The sequence below is a fragment of the Carettochelys insculpta genome, chromosome 8 (assembly GCF_033958435.1).
Source record: "Carettochelys insculpta isolate YL-2023 chromosome 8, ASM3395843v1, whole genome shotgun sequence".
NCBI lineage: Eukaryota > Metazoa > Chordata > Testudines > Carettochelyidae > Carettochelys > Carettochelys insculpta.
In genome coordinates this window covers 43,366,872-43,381,791 of record NC_134144.1, presented here as the reverse complement: position 1 = coordinate 43,381,791, position 14,920 = coordinate 43,366,872, and the positions used below count along the sequence as shown (strand labels likewise).

Here is a 14,920-nt window from a genome sequence, read left to right as displayed (position 1 = left end):
GCCTGAGAAATATGATAGACTGGCAATACAGTTGTATCAAGGATATGGAGGAATGCTGTCTTCCTCACAGCAGGATATTAACTAATAAGACAATGTATCTATGAATTTTCATTAGAATGGAAAAAGGAGAAGCACCATACCAATACAATAGAAAATATGAACTTTGCCCTGTAGCTTCAAAGAGAAGCAAAACAGTTATTATAATTATTAATGGAAGACCCTTAGCTATAAGCATGTTGTGTACCTTAGAAATCACTCTTTATAATCCTCACATACATAATCACATCATATTTTGAAAAAAAAGGTGAATATAAAGCTTATTTGTTTACCTGAGTGCCTCTTGAAAGATCACAAATGGAAGGGCATGTAGTCATATTACACATCATATATTTTGTAAAGAAAGCAACTTCATAAATTATAGGGCACAGCAAAGCAAACAAATATGTTAATTAAAAGCACTTTCAGTGGAACAAATTATGGAAGCATGAGGGAGTTGCTAGGAATCATCAAATGACATAAAACAGATAAAGACACCATCTGAAATATAAAAGATGTAGAGAAAATCAACACATGCTAAATACACAAACATTGAAAAAGGATACAATTTAGTAGTCCTTACTCAAGATTAAACAGTCCTTCTAACAGGAGAATTCAATGGGAGTTACACCCTGCAGAGGAATGAGAAACAAACAGATTCCTTCAAATTTTCACTCACATAACTACTGTGTGATCATTCTACACGGCCGTGTTCTTCTTCCACCCTCAGTAAAAGAAGCTGGAGGTCTGGGAGCCAAAAGGCTTGATAAGCGTAGGAGAAGTGTTGCCTCCTACTCAGTGCTCGGGGTAAGCTGTTCAGCAATAAGGAAAAAGCATCACCTAGCACTGAACTTTTTGGAATGACATTGTGTGGCTGGGTACAAACACTCCAACAAAAGGTTTCACATCATGTGTGTGTGTGCGCGTGCGTGCAGGTTGGGGGGTCAATGAAAGGTAGTGGTTGATGTTATGGGAGATAAGTCTCTCTATGGGAGTTGAGGAGGAGGATGCTTCATCCACCCACAATGTTGCATTAACCTCTCTGAAACCATGGAGCTGTAAGTCTGCGAGGAACTTCAGGGAAAGGCAGAAAGTGCTGTTTCTGCACATCTCTTCCCAGTCTGTTGATATTTGCAGATACTTCAGCTCTTTGCTGCTTGGTCCCGAGTCCTAACTCTGTTCTCATTGATGTATAACCCTTTTGCCAGAAGGAATTTGCAGCAACCAGGGCTGGGTTCAATATCTAGGGGTTCCTTTTCATCCATTGCACACAAAACTGGCTCAAGCCCCCACCCAGGAGCCTGGGAACATCACACACCCCTGGGCACCTCGACGAGGCAATGCTTCCCCACTCGCAAGCACAGAGTCTGAGTGCAGAAAAGGACTTTAATAAAAGATGCAGAAAAGTCAATTAGCATAAGCTTGGGAAAATTATCACACTCAGAGTTCATAACCACTTCTCAAGTAACTGTCCCAGCTCAAATGCATTGAGCAGTGGCCTTGGCCTCTTAGGCTCACCAGTCCAATACTGTAAACAGCCAATCCACACACCCAACTTTCTCCACACCCCGCAATTCAAATGCCCCACTTACAACTTGGTCCAGTCCATGCGGGCACTGACACCTCATGCTGATACATTCCCTCATGGAAACTGAGACAATGCCACCTTTGCACCTGTCCAGCGTTCTGCTTGCTCCTACCAGCCATCCGCTGCTCCTCCTACTGGCTGCCTCCCCATTGCACCATCTGCTGCTCTTCCTACTGGCCACCCACCAGTCGCACTGTCCATCTGCTGCTCCTCCTACCAGCCGCCTGCACTGTCCATCCACCCACTGCTCCTCCTACTGGCCACCTACCATTTGCACTATCCACTACCATGGGTCTGGCCTGAGGCAAAACCCTGTGACTTCAGCTCTTCATATCTATCCAGCAAAGTGGAGTCTCATAAAAACATTAGTAGCCAGCTCTATCTTTTAACCAGTGGCGAGGGCTAGTCAAACCAGGCTTACAGCTATAAGACCAAGGCATAGGCAGGGCCAAGGCACTCAGTTAGCTGGTTCAACCTATATCCCTCCCCATCTGCTTTACAATGCTTTAAACCAGGGAGCCCTGCGTAACCCATGTCTTATGCAGTTATACTGACTGCCCTGTCTCCCACAATGATGTAGAGCATTGGTGAGATTTCACAATTCTTATGCTGTGTTAGCATAAACTGTGATTTTACAATGTGTTCACAATAGACAAAATCTTATTGCTTCCTTGCGACCCATCAGTCTTTGTTTACAAGGTATCACATATGCACATCTTTGCATTCTCATGCAAATGATCTTTGGGAGACACATTCCTCCCAGCCTTCAGCAGCATTGAGTTCCTGCTGGCACATTCTTTACAGATGTCAATGTAAGATTTGCTTCTAGAAACATATGATGAATATCACGGATATTTAGCAGATAAAACTCATAGCCCAATTTCTGGAACTAGCTTGTGGCTTGAGTAGCCCGGCTGTACATAGGGTGTTTCTTCAGGGTGTTAAAGGACAGAAGTCATCTAATCTAATGCCACATAGCCCACCACAACTAATACAACAACCTCAAGACTACTACATTGCCGACTGCTATTGGGCTCCCTTATTGTCATCCTCCTTTAGGAGAAAATGATTGACTTGATCTATGTACTTGCAGATCCATTGGCCCTCTCCTGATTTATCCTGCACGTTAGGAGGCAGTGAGATATAGTGGAATGCTGCTCCCCAGCCAGTAGGAAGCGTGGACTCACTGTATCTCCAAATCCTGCCCTCCTTTTCTAGGCTGAGAGAACTACTCCGGATTAAATGTATCAGGACACTCCATAGCCATAGAGGAAGAGGCAGGACTTGGACCTGTGCCTATATATAATAATACACCAAGAGTACTGCCCTGAAGTTAGACTCCTGGATTCATTACCTATTTTCTGTATTATGTTATTTCCTGAAATTGAAAAAAACACACCAAGGGAATGCAATCTGGACACATAGTACATATATGCATTTTTTGCAAATCAGAATGGAAATTACCCATGCCAGGCAAATTATTTAAAATACAACTTTTAATGTATGTCAGATACACACATACAAAAAGGGGCCATGAACATTCTTTTATTTATTTAGTGTAACTCTTCAGTGAACAGAAGTACATCTATTAACAATGTTTTGGCCTTTTTCCAGGTCCAGCCTTAGGTCAAAACAACAGCCACGACAACAGGGGAAAAAAAAAAAAGACTTTTTTCCATCCTCCCTCCTTTCCCTCCCCTTTCCACACAGACATACGGAGTTTGAAAAAAAGAAAAAATGGGTTGTATAAGTTTGCTAAAAGTATCTACAAGATAACAAATATTACCATCCAACTAAAAGGATAAACCCCACTCCCAGAGTTGGGGTAAATGCTACTGTCTTGAGCAACATCTTAAAATATGCTGTATGACCTCTGGGAAGCTTGCAGCACAAATTTTAATTAAAAAGAACAGTCAGCATGATCTGTATTTGAGGGGTCTCATATGGGCTGTAAGCTTTCAGGGCAGTGCCTGTTTTCTACTCTGTTTGTATGGTGACTGCTACAATGGGGCCCATTTTTGGTTGATCTCTAGGCACTTCTGTAATAAATGTGATTAATTAATAAAAGAAATAGAAGAAACCTGTGTCCTGGGAGACTGGTTATTTAGTGTATTCTGATGAATTCTTACTGTAGAAGGTCGATTGTCCAACTGAGGGCCCTGAAGACCCCTATGCACAGAACAGGCAAAGGGCAGACAGCCCACTTCACCACACTGCCTTGCCAATGGGCTTCTGGCCTGACTTGGAGGGCTCCCGGCCTGACTTGGAGGGCTCCCAGCTCCAGGATTAATGACTTCAGTCTGTACAAGCCTGTTCAAAATCTTTGACCTCTCTTCTGAGAATACCAATAAGAACGAAATGAATGGCAGTGATAGTAGTGGTTTTGTGATATGGAGTGTTCTTTAGGCATGGGATGGAGAGCACCACACTCATTTTGCAGAGGACACTGATCAGTGTATAGACAGCAACAACTTTCGTACACTACTAAGCTATGCTATATATAAACTTGTGACTGACCGAAAGATGAGAGGCTCTGCTTTCTGCTATCCATCCATTCGGTCAGCTCTTCTGAAATATAACTTCAAACACGTTTAATAAAACAGTCAGCATTTGAGTTATTTTACAAATACCAACTAGAAGATTTTTAAAACATCTTTTAAAATTATTCCCATTTGATACTTTTACTCAGTGCCTTTTTCTGGAAAGTACTGGCATAAAAAACATGCTTTTACTTTAAAAACAAACAAAAATAATATGTATGTTACCTTTACATTCATTCTGTTGTTCAAATTCTGCCCTCCTAACTTATGCAATAATCCTACTGAAGTCACTGGCTAAAGTCCTGCCCCCATTCAAGTCTATTGCAGAACTCCCATTGACTTCAGTGGAGCCGTGATTTTGTTCAGAGGGACTATTCATATGGTTAAAGATGAACAATTTGATATTATATGAAACTTTCACTGACTTCAGTATGAGTCAAGTGAATGGAAGGGCTGTGGATCTGAGCCCTCTACATAGCTTTTTCTGTGAGTTGTACAGGAACACTGAAAAGCACGGATCATCATATCATATCTCATAGAGCTGGAAAGGGCTTTGAGAGGTCATTTTGTCCAGTCCCCTGTATTCGCAGCAGGACCAAACACCATCCCTGACAGATTTTTTTTTTAAATATATTTGCCCCAGACCACCAATTGGTGTCTTCAAGGATTGAGCTCACAACCCTGGGTTTAAAAAAAAAAAAGCCAATGCTCACACCACTCAGCTATCGCTCCCCACAATGGTTAAATGAACTTATTCCAGTGATTAGATTTACAGTAAGCCCTTCAAACTGAAATCATTTCACATGCTATTATAGTGTCTCATTTTTAAAGATGTTTTAAATGTTGCTTTGAATACAAATATGTATCACTAATGAACAGAGGTAATCAGATTCTATATAAATAAACAAAAATTCAATAAACTAATACCAATGGTTCCATCGTAACTATTTTGGGAAACAGCTGAGATTTTTAACATATAAAATAAAAGCTATGTGCTGTATGTTTTAGCACAATATATACATAATTCTGCTGTGTTTTAATTTAGTTTGAAGCCTGGTTTTGGTGGCAGAACAACTTGAACTGATTTCAAGCTGCTGAAAAATATTCTGCAATTCAAATAGATAGAGGTGATGCTTGCAGAACAGTGGACATTAAGGGCGGATCCATAGCCACTGATCTTGAGTCGACTTTGGATATGGCCCAAAAACAGGTTTGAATGAGATCTACCTGATAAATCAATTCATACCACAGCCTGTGTTTGCAATGTACAGACATAAAAGAGTGAAATTGCCTACAGTGTTGGAATAAATATTTATTTCAAAATTGCGACCTTTAAGGTTTTTAGATCAAATTTGTAGCTTAGTACAAATTAGAATATAGCTTTTGTTAGTCTGTGAATGTTACTTTTAAGAAAAAATGTTTTCAGATGGGATATCTGTCCCTTGTAAAAAACCATCTGCAATTCTGAATCTCTTTACCAAGGACACCAAAAGGTTGAAGCATTTCCAAAAAAAAATATTATCTAGGTAAACATAGTACTTTTTTTCCCCCTCCTTAAAAAATCTTGATGGTGTCTGCATGTTATCATATCAGCTGCTTTTTTTTTTTTTCAGTTCTGTGTATGCCATCACCATTTTAATGGTCTGCAGCAAAGAGTTAGCAACTCTCGTGAAAAATTAAGTTTTTAAGATCCTTATTAAAGTGACTGCCATAAATAGCAAGTGAAATCAGGAATTATCACCTGCTTGTTTTCAAAATCAGCCAAAAAAGGGCCAAATGTATTCTTTTTACTGGAATAAATGGACGATCAGGTTAAAATATGCTGCTGCCCTGGATACCTAAATATCTCATCATTTGTGTGGCATTCACAAAACAATGAAATTATGGGTGTGATACTAATTTATGTATGAAATTCTTTTCTGTGTGAAGGAAGGGCTTGCAGAATTGCCTGTGCAGCTCATAGGTTTACTCTGTGAGCCTAATTAGGATTAAATGGTGTGGGATCTCTGCACAGGAGTTAGATTTTTCAGAATCTTAGGGTCATCTTTAGGTTTAAAGCTGCTTGATTTTGTGAACAAAGTGAAGTAAAATTAATCAGAAATAGCAAATACACGTCAAACTCACCAAGATGTGCTTATTTATGGCGAAGTTTTATACTCTTTGTGGCCCAAATGCTATAGAAATCTTCAGTGCTTTTTTCTTTAGGACTTATTTGTGGGTCTGAATATCAAATATCTTGTTTTGTAATGCTCCTCAAATTTTAGCCATACAGCAGTTATCTACAGTATCTTCAATACACACAAAATATATTTGTTTTAGCTGAATTATATCACTAAAATGTGCCAACAAGCATCCGTGTTAATTGTTTATAAAGAAATAAAAACAAAGGAGTGCTTTTAACATTTCTTGTCAGTAAAACTAATTTTCCAGTGTCTGAGGTGCTAATAGAAATCTGCAGTAATGTCCACTTTCTGCTTTTCTTGGTGCTTGTAAGTTACATTTTTAAATGTGGTTGTTGAGCCTCTGTACAGGGGATTTGTTCCCTAAAAACAAAAACAAACAAAAAAATTAGTAAGCTAAATGTAATTTTTCTTAAATCTGCCATTTGATCACTGACTCATTTATGCATGTGTGTAGAGGAAGTCTATTTACTTTCATGCTACTTCTTTAGCTTTAGAGTCGTGTGGGTCACCATCAATGATGTGACTTATTCCTGACCTGGTTCAGTCTGGTGATGCAAGCCACACACAAATTCAGTAGCATCTTTCATTCCTAATATGCAGAAGTAATGGGATTATTGTTGTATTACAAATATAGCACCATAAATTTGTCATGTGCAGACGCATTAAAGTTTATAATACGGCAAGGATGATCAGTCTACAGAGTATAACATATCAATCCAGAACAAGGAAAAATGTAACAGTAAACATATCTGTCTCCCAAGTTAAAAACCAAAACTAGTCAAATAGTATAGTAACAGAGAGGTAGCCATGTCAGTCCGTATTCTAGCAAAACAAACCAGTAGCCATGTAGCACTTTATAGACTAAACAAATAATTTATTAGGCGATGAGCTTTTGTGGGGCAGACCCACTCCAGATCTGAAGAAGTAGGTCTGCCCCACGAAAGCTCATCACCTAATAAATTATTTTGTTAGTCTTTAAAGTGCTACATGGCTGCTGGTTTGTTTAGTTAAATAGTATGTTATCAAAGAAGTATTTAACCATGTGTCTTACATTGTTCTCATGCCGAAAGTTATGACTGGGTCATTCTAGATGGAACAGACTGTAAAAATGTTTTCTATAAAGGGTTATTTGAATTGTTTATGCTGCAACCATTCCACTACCTGATCTCTGCAGGCTACTCAGATGAAATGGCTGTTTTCCTAGTCCCTTGAGAGACGGTGTAACAGGAGGGCAGATAAGTCTAAATCTTCACAGCTGTACTCAGATATAAGTGTAAATAATCAAATGATAGACTTATTATTTCTATCACTCAGAACCATGGGCCAAGAAAAACAATAATAGACATGTTTTAAAATGATGGGCGGAAGACTACATACACTTACTACAGTACAAATTGCTTTATATATAGGAGCAGTCATGTCTCAGTCCTCCTTCAGACAAGTGCACTTTGCTTGCCTGCACCTGAGGAATAAGATCCCTTCTAGTTTAATTAGTGGTTTCTTGCTGTTTGAAATTACAGATCTCCTTGTCCTGACAATTACAAAGATGACAAAACTGTGGCTCTCCAACACAAATGTGAAGAGTGAGCTCTTATGTGAATGTGAGACCTGGAGTACTAAAAAGTCTTCAAATCACAAGCTACAGACGTTTATAAATAGATGCCTGAGGTACATCCTTAATATCAAATGGCAACACTTGGTCACAAATGAGGAGCTTTGGAACAGAGCTGGTGGGACAAAAACCACTTGATGTTCAAATCAAGAGAAGAAAGTGGGGATGGCGAGGCCACGCTCTCAGAAAACCATCATCCAGCATAGTCCGCCAAGCTCTCACATGGAACCTGCAAGGAAAGCGTAAAAGGGGAAGACCTTGGATAACATGGAGATGAGACTGAAGGACAACTGGGGTACTCCTGGAGTCAGCTAGAAGTTTTGTCCCAAGACAGAGTGAAGTGGAGGAGACTTGTAGATGACATGTGCTCCACTCAGAGTACAAGGGTTTAAGTCAAGCAAGTCTAGTCCAAGTCCTTACTATACAATCATCATTTACCACTCAGACAGAGCTAAGAGTGCTCCTTCTCCCTCCTTAGGTAAGCACCTAAAGGATGGTTTCAACACTGATGCTGAAATGTCACTCATCAATGCTCTCCAGTGTAATGCTAAATCCTTCAAGAAGAGTATGTCTGTTTACACAAGTGATATATTTCTATTTTGCAGAACTGTTTCCTGAATTATATTTTTGGCACTTGTAAGGCAAATTCTCTCCATTTTCCTTCCAATTTTCCTTCAATCTTATAACCTTCTGGTGAAGTTCCCATGCCCACCTGACCCCTCCATCTGACTGACTGCACCCTTCTCAATAGCTCTTTAATATTATGACTTGAGCTCTGGTCAGACACAGCTCCTTGGAGGCGAAGTGTCTTCGTTCTCATACTGATTCCCTCTGTGATCTCTAGCATTAGCAAGTGCCTTAACTACCTCCACTTGTGCAAAATGGAGCTAATAATACTTACCTACCTGAGGATTTGTTAGATGATGGTGGAGAAGTGCTTTGAAAATAAAAGGAGCCTCGATAAGTATTATTGGGTAATGTACATCAGTTCCAGGTTTAATTAATTACCAATGTAAATTCATAACATGTTATTTTCTGTTTTAGATTTTTTTAAAAGCATCACAGCTTTTACATCTTCATTTCGACTATGTGCTAATCCTACGTGTTAAAATGTTCTGTTGTCACTTGGGGGTGGAAATGATTCACCATTAAACTGCTCAGTTAATTATAAAGATATTACTCATTTGTCAAGCCTGTTCTTTCTATAAAACACAAATTTATGCCAATTAGTATATGCAATGTATATTTACATGAATTTGTTCATTGCTTCTTTTAATCATGTTTAAACAAAGCTATAGCAGCTCATTAATCTGTCGTTGATACTGCATGTCTTTTCAAGTCTGTTGGCTGGCCAACCCATTTTTCTGCTACCAACACAGTGAAATGTCACATAACTGTTTTCTGTTTGAATAAAATTTTCTTGCAAAATGCTGTTTTTATTCTTTTGTATGCACAAAGTGCTAATGAGGCAGTTCAAGTGTTGGTTTTACAGCAACATTGACATTACTGTTATTTGGCCAGGCAGAGATTTAAGTGGAAGTAAGAGCTGTTCAGATCGTGGCTCTTACTACAGGGGGAAAGCAGAGCAGTCTCAATCATGACTCTTCAATGTAAGCAAGTGGTGGATTGGGGGATGGATTGGGCATGGAGTGGAAACCTTGGGTCCACCACTCTGTTCACCAGTCAGAGTGGCTGGCTGAGTTCACAGAATGCAGTGAGCTAAGTGCACTCCAGAAAAAGTGGTGCAGTAACTTACACCCCATCAGAGAATGGGGAGAACTGGAATAGAACTGTAATCTGAGACAAAATTCTTGGCAAGAACTTCTCTTGGAATGGCACATTTGCACACTATCCATTGCTCTGTGCTGATCTGAATGGTTCAGTCCAGCTCAAAGTGAACTGCAAACTATGAAAACAAAGACTGTAAGTCCCTTGGGTACAATGTCCATTTTCTTGCATTTGGAGAGAGCTGCTGAGTGCCTTAAGTCTTCATAGTGAAGGGAAGTTGAGGGTGCTCAACTTTTCACAAGATCAGGAGCTCTGATTTTGCTTACCCAAGTGGTACAGGCATTTCTGGGGTGAAATACATCAGATACTTAAGAGATGAATCTGAACCTTAGAACAAAGTTCACAACTTACACCTGTCTCCATAACCAGGGTCCTATCTAATTCAAGGTCCCCCATTTTGATCAATTTCATGGTTATATGATTTCAAATATGGCAAATTTCATTATTTCAGATATTTAAATCTGAAATTTCAGTGTTGTAATTCTGGGAGTTGTGGTACTGCACCCTTACTTATGCACAGATACTGGAAGCAACATTGCCTTCAGGGCTGTGCAGCTGAGAGCAGTGGCTGTTGGCCAGGAACCCAACTCAGAAGGCAGAGCTACCACCATCAGCAGCTGTGCAGAAGGAAGGATGGCCTGATATGGTCAGCAGGGTTGACAGCCACAGTGGGCCCAAGTGCCAGGTGTGTGGGAGGTGGGGCCTAGTGTGGAAGGGCGGGGCTGAGGGCAATCAGCCCTTATCACTGCCCAGACTATGGTGTGCCCCACCTCCACAGCCCTCAGAGCCATGCAGAATGGCACTCTGGTAGCAATTCAAAAGGGACCAGGGCTCCATCTACAGCTAATGCCACAGCAGCAGTGGCAGCAGCCAGGAAATCTGGGCCCCTTTGAATCTCCAGGACCCGGGGCAATGGCCCCCCAACTCCCTCCTGCCAATGGGCCTAGATATGGTATTGCATCCCTCACTTCTGCATTGCTGCCTACAGAACTGAACCCTTAGTTGGACGCAGCCAGTCTCTGGCCTGAAAGCAACGGTATAGAAGTAAGGGTGACATGGGTGTGGTATTACCACTCTTCTGCTGCTGGCAGGGAGCTGCTTTCAGAGCTGGGCACCCAGCCAACTTTACAACCACTGCTTTTCCTTTTGCCCAGTTCTGAAGGCAGCAACACACAAGTACAAGTGTCAACATAGTGGCCCTCCTGAAAATAACATTGTGATCCCCTGGCAAGTCCCTTTTGGTTCAGGGCCTCCAATTTGAGAAACGCTGTTCTCCCTGATGAAATCTGTATAGTACAAGGTACAAACACACAAAAGACCAGATTTCACAGGAGGACATCAGATTCATGGTTCATGATATGTTTTGTATGACCATGAATTTATCAGGGCCCTACTCACAACATAAGAATGGCCATACTGGGTCAGACCAATGACTCATCTAGGCCTGTGGCCTGTCTTCCAACAGTGCCCAATGTTAGGTGCTTCAGAGGAAATGAACAGAACAGGTGATTAAGTGACTGCAGCTCATTCCCAGATTCTGGCAAACATGCCCAATATAAACATCCCTGAATGTAGGGACAGTTCAGAGCCAGAACTTCAACTTGTGGGAGTTGGATTCTGCCTATTATACAACTACAGGAGTACATAGTAACTCTACCTTTGTTAGTCTTTAAAGTGCTACTGGACTGCTTTTTTGTTTTGATAGAATATGGACTAACACGGCTATCTCTCTGTTACTATTCTACCAAATAGTTTAAGACAGGAGTGAGAGAAACCATATCTGAGAGTACAGGAAGACTTTAGATAAGCAGAATGTAGCTGAATTTTGGGCATCTCGTTTCATCTCTGATCTTGTAAGAAGGCTCCCTGGGACTTTCAATACAGTCATTCCAATGTTATGCACATCTTTTGAAAGAAAACCTGAAACAGGGCAGAAAACCTCCATGATTCCAGGCTTTCGATGAAAGTTAGGCTTCTTTATCTTTTACACAAACTTTTAGCTGAGGTTCAGGATCCTGAGCCTGAGATGCATGTTGACCTTAGAAGATTCAGATGGCCTCCTGCTTCTCCAGAAGATGATCTTCCACATTATGCACGTGATCTTTCATACAACCATTTTCAGTCTTTTTAGGGCATAGCAGTGGCTTCCCCATTTCCTACCAGCATCACTATGGGAAGTTGACAGGCCTTAGAAATACCTTCTCTCACTCTTTTAACTGCAGCAGTGGAAGACGTGCTATCCGAATTCTATTCTGCTCTATTGTACTGAGACACTTCAGACTGTATCACATCGTTAATTTGGGAAATCCAAGGGATTTCCCAAGCTAACACTGGGTACTAACACTTATTTCTAATACCTTTTGCCAGGGCTCATCAATTTTACCTTCAGAGGCCTCCTGATGGCTCTTCTATTCCTTCACTTCCCTCTTACCAGACTTGGTCAGAAATAAAATAAGCCAAGGTATTATGAAAACATTAATGCTGCAGCTACACTGCATTCTGCTTTTGGAAACAGAATGCAAATAAGTGAGGTTGAAAATGAAAATGAAGTGAGGATTCACATATCCCATGCCTCATGCTTCTGGAAGAGGCTTTTCTGGAAGCAAAAACAGCCATGTAGACAGGATTCCTTTGAAAATAAACTCTGTTTTTGAAAGAAGTCTTCCTCCTGAAACAAAACAGGAAGAAGGGTTCTTTCAGAAATGGGGTTTGTTTTCAAAGGAACCCTGCCTACACATCTGTTTTTGCTTCCAGAAGCGCAATTGCATGAGAATATGCACGAGGTGTGAGATATGTAAATCGGCACTTCATTTGCATTTTTGATCTCGTTTGTTTGCATTCCACTTCCGAAAGTGGAATTCAGTGTAGCCACAGCCTTAATATACCTATTTTCATTCTAAAATGCTGGAGAACATGCATTAACTGGTTCTGCTGACATGTGGCAATCATGATGATGTTCTGCTGGGTTTAGTGTAGTCAATAAATTACTATTTAATGCATCATAATGCATTACAATCACTTCCATTCTTTTCCAGAAAAGCTGACTGAACTGTGGTTTCCAACCTCTTTCATTTAAAGACTATTTCAGAAGAGCAAAAATTCCAAGCAAGAGGAACAGGGGAAAGGAACATGTGATACTTATGGGAACAAGGACTATGTCTCTAATCTTAATCAAGCTATTCACTGACACATATACATATAAAATTATGCCTTAGAAGCTCCACTAGTTAAGAAAACAACATCTCAGTGCATCATATTTGCATGTGGAAGAAATAAAATAATTAAAATCCATTCATTCCTAAAAACCCGTTGCAATTCTTATTTATCGCATGTTACAAATGAAAATCTACTGACACAAGAGCATAGTTTTGGAAATCTGTCCAGTTCCTTTATTATTTGTGAGCAACTGAGCCAGATCATACAGACTTGTATAAAATTAATGAAAATACATACCGTTTGCCATTTGGCCCTGGATCTTTCCGCTTCAAACTTGGCTACCTCCTTTTGGTCTTGGAAAGAAACTAGCAATTTCCATATACAAAGTAGAACAATGCCAATCAAAAGGATAGCAAGAGAAACACCCAACATTATCATTGGAATGTTTGGAGGTTGCGCACAATCTGTGGGAAGCAAGCAATCTATGAGTTTTATTCACAAGTACAGTTTATTAAAAACCTCTGAAAAGAACCTGGTGGTTTTCATTGCTAGGAGGCTGCTGCATCTGCCTTTTCTTTCAAGTTCATGTACCTTTGCAGTCCCTGAATACAAACCCAAGAATTCAAAGTGAAACTCAGCTGAAATAAAGCAAGCAGTCCTGTAACATCTTAAAGACTAACAGTATTATTTATTAGGTAATGAGCTTTCATGGGAAAGACCCACTTCTTCAGATTCTGGAGCAGGACTGAGAGAGAGAAAACTGAGGAATCAGCTAAATATAAAAATTTAAAAGTGGGGGGGGGGGAAGGGAAGAGAGAAAAGAGGGGGAGAAAAAAACAAGATCTCTGGAAAGTGTCAGCTTATGGCAGACATCCAACTTCACTGACACATTCCAGAGTTGTTTTCTTTTTTTGTTTTCTTCTCCTCCTCTTTCCTCCCCTCCTACTATTTATTTATTTTTTTTTTTATGTTTAGCTCATTCCTCAGTGTTTTCTGTTTTTCTCTCACAATAATAGTCCAGATCTAAAGAAGTGGGTTTTTCCCCATGAAAGATCATTACCTAATAAATAAAACTGTTAGCCTTTAAGGAGCTCCAGGACTGCTTTCTTTGTTTTGCGAAGATTCAGACTAACATGGCTAACTCTGAACAGTAACAGAGAGTAAGCCATGCTAGTCTATATACTATCAAAACAAAAAGCAGTCAAGTAGCACTTTAAAGACTAGCAAAGTAGTTTATTAGGTGAGCTTTCGTGGGACAGACCCACTTCTTCAGACCATATCCAGACCAGAACAGACTCAATATAATAATAATAATAATAATCAATAAATCAATAAATAAATAAATAAATAGTATTGAGTCTGTTCTAGTCTGGATATGGTCTGAAGAAGTGGGTCTGTCCCACGAAAGCTCACCTAATAAACTACTTTGCTAGTCTTTAAAGTGCTACTTGACTGCTTTTTGTTTTGATGGCTAACTCTCTGACTGTTCAGATGAAATAATTTTATCAGAAGCCACCATGGCCAAGAGGATTATACTGAAAGGACAAAGTCTTCACTTCATAGGTTTCCCATACAAAATTAATTAGCAGCTTCCAGAAAAAGATACTGTGGAGTAAATTTAGAGCATCAAGAATAAAATTTCCAAATATTAAAGAAAGAGAAAAAGAGTTTCACTTAGTGGTAGCATGAAATTTCACAATAGTCTCACTTCTTTTACTTATACCCTATGGGCATTTAGAATCAAAAAATCAGTATTATTCTGGGAAAGATTTTTTTTTCTAGAATTCAACATAATAATAGGACCGTAAAGGCCAGAAGGCACATTCTTTTTGTCAGTTCTCAATTCAGGAACAGTCTAATATTAAACAGCATTACTAATAAAAGTCAATGAAGATTACTGTTTCGGGATTTTTTTTTTTTTGCTGAGCCACGGTCTGATGACATTTTGAATTTGTTTCAGTTCAGCATAATTTACATGGATTTTATTTTGCGACTTTTTGTTTGATGTCATGATGCA

At 39.8% G+C, this 14,920-nt stretch overlaps 1 protein-coding gene across 3 annotated transcripts in view; it reads right to left on the bottom strand.

Annotated features, from left to right (window-relative positions):
- Positions 1 to 3,111: 3,111 nt before the first annotated feature.
- Positions 3,112 to 14,920, bottom strand: part of ITGB6 (integrin subunit beta 6) — a 49,907-nt gene continuing 38,098 nt past the window's right edge. For all 3 annotated transcript variants that reach the window (XM_075001465.1, XM_075001463.1, XM_075001466.1), the window contains 2 exons: positions 13,201 to 13,367; positions 3,112 to 6,707 (listed from right to left, as the gene is read on the bottom strand). In XM_075001465.1, the coding sequence (XP_074857566.1) occupies positions 6,606 to 6,707; positions 13,201 to 13,367 (269 nt within the window). In that variant the 3' untranslated portion in view covers positions 3,112 to 6,605. The remainder of the gene's footprint in view (positions 6,708 to 13,200; positions 13,368 to 14,920) is intronic.